Raw genomic sequence first — 8,517 nt, 5'->3', positions numbered from 1 at the left:
ACGGCCATATCGGATTGTTGGCGGCAGTGTACACCTTGCAAACTAATTAGTTTCCCCCGGAGTCCTTGCGTGGGCCCCAAGCCCCCTCTCTCTCTGTCTCTCTCTCTTTCTCTCTCTCTCTCTCTCTCTCTCTCTCTCTCTCCGTCTCTTACCAATCCCTACCGCCTTTGCGCCTCACAGCCTCTAGTAGGGTAGGGCAGGGAAGGGGTCGGATGAGTCGGTGGCGGGGGGGGCAGGGGCCGGGTGAGAGAGAGAGTGAGAGAGAAGGGAGAGAGGGAGACGAGACGAGACGAGACGAGAGAGGGGGAGAGGAGACGGGGCCACAAGGAGATGACATGGTAATGACGGCGTCGCTATTCAGGTGCACGATCGACCTGTCTCTGCTGGAGCGCGAGTCCACCCACCGCATCCGACAGCCCTTCGACAACGGCGCCGGCTCCGTGTTCCTGCTGCTGACCATCAGCGGCACCACCGCCTCGGAGACCATCTCGGACCTGACGACGTACGAGGAGAACCCGCGCGAGCGCGTGCACGTCGAGCAGCGATATGTAAGTGTTCCACCAGTGTCAAAAATATCGTCGTAAATGTACAAAAAATTTGTAAACTTGAATTATAATTTAAGTCGTAAATTTACGACAACACATTTTTACTTGCCAATGGATTTGAAGTCGATACGTACTGCATGTAATTTTAAGATTCCAAATTGTAATTTTACAACTTGCGTCAAGGAAAATTTTCCTGTAAACCTACTTACTATTTTTCACAGTGAAGGAGGGGTCCTTCACTCCAAAAAATAATCAGTGTACACCCCCCCCCCTAAAAGAAAATCAGAAGAAATCAGAAAAGAATAAAAATGTTAAACAGAAAAAGTCATGTACGCTTATATGATAAAGGACCCCATCACCGCCCCTGCGCTATGCTGGAGTCGTTCGTTGTACTGCGAATGAACGAGATTCGTCTTGTGTTTTCTCAACTCTTGCAGGGCATTCTCCAGTCGTTCAACAATCTCCGTGACGTCGGCCACCTCACCGTCAAGGTTTTCCGCGCCCAGGGCCTGGCGGCCGCGGACCTCGGTGGCAAGTCCGACCCTTTTTGTGTGCTCGAGCTCGTCAACGCCCGCCTGCAGACGCAGACCGAGTACAAGACTCTGGCGCCGCAGTGGAACAAGATTTTCACATTGTAAGTCGCTTTACTCCGGAAACACAAGCTTGTGTGTGTGAACGACATTCGTACCGCCCAGGGCCCCCTTTTCCCTGTGTATCAATATGTTTTCTTTTCACCAGCAATGTGAAAGACATAAATTCGGTGCTAGAGATTACGGTGTACGATGAGGATAGAGACCACAAGGTGGAATTCCTCGGTAAGCTTGCCGTTCCTCTGATCCGAGTCCGTTCCGGAGAGAAACGGTGGTACTGCCTCAAGGATAAAAATTTGACGAGTCGAGCGAAAGGAAACAACCCTCAAATACTGCTGGAAATGACGGTCATCTGGAACCAGGTAATGTAGAGTGAAGTAATGAGAAGTAAAGGGGGCCGCCTTAATTCGCAATTATTTCCGGGGGGGGGCGACTCGTGTATTTCTGTCTACACTTTGCGCGCATTTCTTGTATTTTTCTTGTATTTTTCTCGTGAAATTGCGTGTATTTTTTTTTTTGTATTTCTATAAATTGTAGAGTAGTTTCGCGTATTTTTGCTTGTATTCTTTGTATTTCTGTGTACACGATTTTGCCGAGTTGCCCCCCCCCCCCCTCGTTATTTCCTATACACTGCTGCTCGCATCCTCATATGTGACTTTCATTTCTTACATTGCAGATTCGCGCGAGTATTCGAACCATTAACCCTAAAGAGAAAAAGTACATGCAATCAGAAACGAAATTCAAACGCCAAGTGTTTTTGCGTAACGTTATGCGGCTAAAAACTTTAATTATGTGCGTGATAGATTTTGGGAAATATTTACAGTAAGTGCAAACAGATATGCAGAGGGCTCCTCTCTATACAAAGCCAACGCATGGTAAAGACTGACTGAAAAACAACATTTTCTTTCAGGAGCTGCTTTGAATGGGAGTCTACGCCGAGGAGCATTATTTCTCTGGTCATTTTCATACCGGGATGTTACTACTTTGAACCATATATGGTGCCAGTTGGGTTACTTTGCGTGTTTTTGAAATACTACATCGTAAGTGTGCAGTCACTGAGGGCCCATCTCATTTGGCTTTTCAAGTTGTTTACCCACAATAATTTGTATGTTCTTCTTGTAGGTCCTGTCTTTAACTGGGGGGTGGGTTTCACACGATGGTGATGACGATCTGTCAGGAGACGAAGATTCCGACGATGATGACAAAGAAAAGGTAATTCAATTACTTTCCAAAACATATCTTCAAATATTAAAGAAAAATGTTGATATTGTGGTATAATTCTCTTTTCAGGATGGGAAAATGAGTTTAAAGGAGCGCTTACATGCTATTCAGGAAGTTACGCAAACCGTGCAAAATTCAATTGGTCATATAGCATCGCTAGGGGAAAGCATAAAAAAGTAAGATCTTTTGATTCACATGTTTGCTTCATGCATATCACTTTATCTAGATAATGCTCAACCGTTGCGTTTCCTTTGCAGCACCTTTAATTTTACAGTGCCGTTTTTGTCTTACATCGCCATCATAATGTTATTTTTGGCTGGTTTTGTGTTGTACTGGATACCCGCGAGATACTTAATCATGGGATGGGGTATCAATAAGTTTGCACGCAAGATTGTCAGACCTCACACTGTGCCAAATAATGAAGTGTTGGATCTACTCTCCCGCGTTCCCGATGACATGGACTTAGTAAGGCTCAACAACGTTGTTATTATTCGTTATTGATCGAGTAATATCTCAAACAACGAATTCTATTATTTTCCAGATTTTGTACAGAGAATTAAAGCCGCACAACTTATCCGAGAGCGAAAGACGGCGTGACCAGCGGAAGAAGCACAAAGTAAATTAATTATTATTCGGGGCTTTAAGCTATGCTGAACAGCACAAAGTGTTGTATGACTGATCATTTTATTATTATTATTTTTTGTAATTAGGGTGTATTTTGGCAATCCACATACACTCTTAAATATAGTTCTAGTTTACCCTTGTTATTGTGTACATCGTTTTCATTGTCATTGTCATATTTAATGGCGTAGTTGCTCGGAGCTGCCGCTAGAACGTTTCAGGTAATTTTCTACTTCGAGTATATTTTGATTCCATTTTTCTTAGTCCTTCAAATCGAACTTTTAACGGGAAAACCGTTTTCATCATAACGAAAAAAATGACTAAACCTTGTTAAATTATTGTTACTTGTTGTTGTTATTATTCCTGTATTTTCTGTAATTTAGGGATAATGTGTCTGGCTGCTATGCGACCAGACACAATGGAATTTCTCCGATTATATTGCAGTTATCTCGCCAGAATCATCGTTATACAGTATTTGCATATCTGTCAAAAGTGAATCACAAAAAAGAGCATTTGTTAAACGCGCGTACACGCACGGATTTATTCAGTATAGAAACGCTGTTTCTAGAAAATAATAACATATTTATCTAATTACATTCCCTGTCATTCTTGTACGGTTTTCAATCTTGCTTTTCAATTAATATTAAACTAATTAAGGTTTTCTACTCTTCTTTAGTCCCAGAGAGTTGCAGCGTACTGAAAATCTTTGGTTTTCTCATTATGTGTTTTGACTTAATGTCGCGCACATTTTGTCCTTTGCGTATAGATCTGTTCTAGCCTTTTATTTTAAGTATCTTTTGGCAGTTATGACGTTGTCTTCCTTCCAATGCAGATTCTACTGCACATGGTGGCTCAGCGGTGTGGTTTCTTCGCTGTCTGCGGCAAGACGCATGTGTTCGGGTTGCCTAAATTCTTTTCCGTAGTGTTTTGCGGAATCGCGGGAGTAGGCAACTGGCTTACGTGCTTGCGTGTCGGGTAGGTCAAAACAACAAACTGAGTCCGTCCCATTGAGCAATGAAAAGTCACACAGATATCAGAACGATATCAGATATCAGAAACGTGTCAATTTCAGGGCCACATTTTTATCCACCTGATGCGAAAACCGACAAATTTATGATTTTTGACCTCGTTTTGATATCGGTCTGACATTTCATTGCTCACTTGGGTATGCCACCCTGTTCAATGAAGTGTTAAATTGACATAGATTATGTCAGAGATTCTTTCACTCTGCAAATCAGCCTAAACTGTTGCTTTCTCTGAGCCTTTCAATTTTTAGCCAAGGTCTCAGTAAATATTCCAGAGTGTTGTTCAGATATCATTACGCTTAATTAAGCAAATCAATTCATATCGGCACTCAAATTGCCTGTATCAATAGTTTTATTTTGTGATTTGTTTTCTTAATTGCTGATTTAATGTCTATACCAAGAATGTGATATAGTTGAAACTGAAGTTTTTAATGTCCGAGTGACAATGTTCCTGCTTTAAATTTTATTGTGATAAAGGCTGTGCTCTAAAATTAAACGCGCGTACGTGTGTTTTGTCTGCTCTCCCAAACGCCTTTTCTCAGCCAAACACACACACTAAGTGAAATCGATCTATGCAAATTTTCTGCACACATTTCATCGTTGATTTCAACATTTTAGTGCAGTAATTTGTCAGAAATCATGCATTTTTGCACACAAATTTGTCTGAAACCAAACGTAGGTTGAACCGGGTTTGACTTAGTACAAAATTTTACAGTACAAACAAACAAGTACATTTCGCGTGGATAACCATGACCATGACGCGGCTTGTGAAGGGAAGGGCAGAGCGCACAGCGCCTGGTGGGTAGGCCACGGAGCCGTGCGCCACACACCGGTGCCCCACGGGTCTGTCTATCCCGAGCCCTGCAGGCGCTACGTCCCTCCTGTAGCTACACAGTTTTAGACAACCTACACCGCCACAGGCAGTTTTATCCGAACCGACTGTAGAAATAACTAAAAATAAGAGAGGAGCGCCAGCCTGAACCTGTATCTCACCTTCATCATGGCCCAGTCGGCAGAGCACCCACCCCACCCGCCCAGAGCGACGGAGGTCGACGGTTCGACTCCAGGCTCAAGGTAGATTTTTTGCTTTCCGTTTGGCGTTTTTGTTAGGGCTCAGGGCCGGCCTGAAGCAGGGCCGGACAGGCAGGGATACTTTGTCGGGGCCCTGCACTGCCCTGCCCTGGGGGAAATGTCGAGGAATTCACCAAACAACCCGGTTCAAGTCACCGCACTGGAATTGTAAGTGTACAAATGTCGCATGAAAAATTCACACCGACAAAATATTCACACACTTGCAGGTGAACGAATAAAAATTCAGGCACTTGAGAAGGTCGCCATTTACTCACCCACATTAATTTTGAAAATGAAGTAAGCAAGCAGATGGAAAAACGGGACGTCCCTGTTTGCAGCTACACGATTTTAGCTTCAGCCGACAGTGCCCGAGTCAGCTGAATCTGAACCGTCTATAGACGAATTCATTACTTCCGCCAATGCTAGAATATTAACCAGAAGTAAACAGCGCTGAGGACTTAAGCGAAAACGAAAGATATCAATGCCTTTCCGAAGCTCTCGCCTAGTCCAAGCGCTCGGGGGGCAGGGGGCCGCGGCGCGCCTCGGGGGCCCGATTCAGGAAAGCATTGCCTACCCTCCAGGCGTTTTCGGCGACAGTCATCGACCCACGCCTAGATTGACACAGCCTCACTTCCTAGCTTTCGAAAGGATTTATGAGCCTGGGGTCAAAAGGAGCCTAAACCCAAAGTCCCCGTCACGACAGACGCCTTAGAGAGAAGCCGTGGCCTACCTTGCATGCGTCCAAGCGACAACTCGTGTCGCGGCGACAAGTGGTAGTAGGTAGACACGTCCCTGATCATGGACACAAAAATGTGGTCACAAATGGGGCAACATGGTACGAATTCCAACGCCACCAGCCACACGCCCCTTTTGTAGTTAAACAGTTGTAGCTACAATCGTCATGACCGCATGCAGCTTCATCCGAACCAAAATTGTCGACCCTAAGATCAACTCCCGGTCGGGGCAATTTTTTTTCTTTGTCGCTTATTTTTGTCACCCGTTAGGCAGGACCGAGCTTAGACCTCGGCCCCGGAGGAGCAAGCTGGTAGCCGAGCGTATTAAAGCGTGATCGTTGGCAGATCGTGGGGATGGGCGGTAGTTCGAACCCCGTCCGCGATCATTTTTCCTGCTCTGCTGGCCAAGTGTCTTCGGGCGTCAGTCACAGCCGAGATCTGGATGCTACCGCTAGTTGTGCTCTGTATGTATCATGTATCGTTCAGTCGTGGCCAAGTTCAAGTTCAAGGGGCTGTCAAAATAAGATACGGTTTGGCCGACCGACCGACCGACCGACCGTCAACCTCGGAACGACCAGGACGACCGAAATATCGTGTTCGGGGGTTTTCTCGCACGCTGAGTCCAAATCTGGTAGTGCCGATGTCGTCCGGGCCCCCGGGGACGTCAGTGGGGACCTTCCCGAGCACGCCCATGACCCCCCCACGACAAATACGATTCGGCTCCAAACGTTGTTACACACGGGATAGTGTATATTTCTTAAAAGTCGCCAAATATAATTATTATTAATAGCAAATCGCCCATCATAGTTTATTATCCTGATCATTTCACTATTGTCACATGGCACTTCCCTGGCGTTGCCGCCTGGAGCCACTCACACAACGATGCACGGGACGGGAAGCATCCCCAAAGGATCACATCTTGGACAAGCGAGGCGGGATTGCCTACCCCAGGAAAGAATAACATCCCGCGACCACGATATGCCGGCGAGTGTTCCGTAATTATTGCTCTCCCCCTTTGCCGTGCCGCGTCCCCTACCCCTTCTCCTCCTCCCCACCGCGCCCCGCGCCTTTATGGAAACGTAAACAAACAGTGAAAATCGGCCAAATACCGATAATACCTACTCATATAATTGATGATGATAGGATTTTAACCAGAATTTTAGAGTGGATATCGCCGCTGTTCGATATTAATTGTAAGGTATAGTGCTTGATTGTTTCCGGTCCGGAATATTGAATTGTTCCATTCCGGTTATTGTTGTAGGAGGTTAGTGTTCTCCTGTGCCTCAATGTTTACACGCACAATTAAGTTGAAAGTTATGTTTTTAGGCCGAGTAAATGATGCCCGTGATGTAAATAACTTGGCTCACTATGTCAGCTTTGTTGAAAAGGTGTTGCGCCAATCCATGCAGTATGTTAAATACTGTTGTAGGTCACTTATGCAAATGGGTGAACTGCCAGTGTTTTATCACATATCATATATTTTACTCTATTTTATTCTCGTGGAACAGAAAACTTTATTACTTTCTGGTTGGGGTGCAAACCGAGTGGTACTATTTGCGTAATCCCTCAAACAATCAATCAATATGCGTTGCAGATAATTTGCTGCTGCCCCTTCGTACTTAATGTTTAATCCAGTGCCAAAATTAGTTATTTGAAAGACCTTGATCATTTAGAGACGCATGGGGGGAGAGGCATTTTAAAGTGTATTGTATGAGTTAATTATTTGTAATTAAAAGTTGATGAGCGCTAAAAGTACCGTTTAATATGATTGCAGGAACTCGGCCCAGAAATGTTCTTGACATGAGCAAGAGAAGTCTATGGAGTCATTTTACCCAAAAGAATAGGTGAGTTGACATTACAGTAACCGCCAACGCTGGTCCAATTTGTCCCCACAATGAGGAGCTTCCTTTCGTGTGCATCAAAGGGTGGTATTTGATGATAACATTGAAAATGTCTTTTAAAAGTCTTGACAATTTGGAAAATTGCTGGAATCGGTTAGGATTGGTCGGGCAAACTTCCTTTTCAGTTGCTCTGTCTAAATATCATGGTGCCGACCCACTGCAGCAGAGTTCTTAACCAGTGCGCCTTAGGTAGCCTACCCACCCATACTTAGAGAGACCAGCTCTTAAAAATCAAGTTACTGTGAAAAGGAGTGGTTTCTGACAGAGGCAAAGGTAGTTTTGTGGTCCCTGGTTCACCCCTATCTATTCAAGTACTCCTCAGTCAAAAACCAGACCCATGCCTTTGTAGATTTTGCCAAAAATGAAAAATTTGATAATCGCTGGAAATGGTTAGGATTGGTCCTTTCAATCGCTGCGTCGAAGTTTCACCCCCCGGTCCATTTCAAGTGAGTTACGCCTGGTTTTCTCGGACCGGTTCGCCTGCGAGGTAGGCAGCCCATCGTACGCTGACCGCCAGATTAGACCACCTTGAAAACGCAAGTTTCTGTGGACAGGGGCGGTTTCTGACGGAACCGAAGATAGTTTTGTGGTCCACTGGGTCACCTCTGCCTCCGCCGTTTCGACTACTTTTCCGTCAAAATCCGGACCCATCACTTTTCGCTAAAAACACGAAGGCTATTTTTGCCTTTGTAAATTTGGCCAAAAATTAAAATCGCCGAAAATAGTTGGTATTGGTCGGACTGAATCCTCTCTCAATCTCTGCGGTAAAGTTTTACGGCGCCGGGCCATTTTAATTAAGATACTTTTTT

At 44.9% G+C, this 8,517-nt stretch overlaps 1 protein-coding gene and 1 long non-coding RNA gene across 2 annotated transcripts in view; both read left to right on the top strand.

Annotated features, from left to right (window-relative positions):
- The window catches only part of LOC113212599 (multiple C2 and transmembrane domain-containing protein), a 26,641-nt gene extending 22,143 nt beyond the window's left edge, over positions 1–4,498 (top strand). The window contains exons 7-15 of the mRNA XM_052268217.1: positions 285–548; positions 983–1,179; positions 1,284–1,497; positions 1,812–1,957; positions 2,046–2,175; positions 2,258–2,347; positions 2,426–2,532; positions 2,614–2,821; positions 2,898–4,498. Of these exons, the coding sequence (XP_052124177.1) occupies positions 285–548; positions 983–1,179; positions 1,284–1,497; positions 1,812–1,957; positions 2,046–2,175; positions 2,258–2,347; positions 2,426–2,532; positions 2,614–2,821; positions 2,898–2,981 (1,440 nt within the window). The 3' untranslated portion in view covers positions 2,982–4,498. The remainder of the gene's footprint in view (positions 1–284; positions 549–982; positions 1,180–1,283; positions 1,498–1,811; positions 1,958–2,045; positions 2,176–2,257; positions 2,348–2,425; positions 2,533–2,613; positions 2,822–2,897) is intronic.
- Positions 4,499–5,844: 1,346 nt separating this feature from the next.
- On the top strand, positions 5,845–7,652 carry LOC127749956 (uncharacterized). The gene is made up of 2 exons (XR_008011443.1): positions 5,845–7,005; positions 7,582–7,652. It is a non-coding gene; the product is annotated as an uncharacterized LOC127749956 (long non-coding RNA).
- The last annotated feature ends 865 nt before the right edge of the window (positions 7,653–8,517 follow it).

This window comes from Frankliniella occidentalis, unplaced genomic scaffold, assembly GCF_000697945.3.
Source record: "Frankliniella occidentalis isolate FOCC.00 unplaced genomic scaffold, Focc_3.1 Scaffold1, whole genome shotgun sequence".
Taxonomy (NCBI): Eukaryota; Metazoa; Arthropoda; class Insecta; order Thysanoptera; family Thripidae; genus Frankliniella; species Frankliniella occidentalis.
This window is presented reverse-complemented; position numbering and strand designations above follow the sequence as displayed.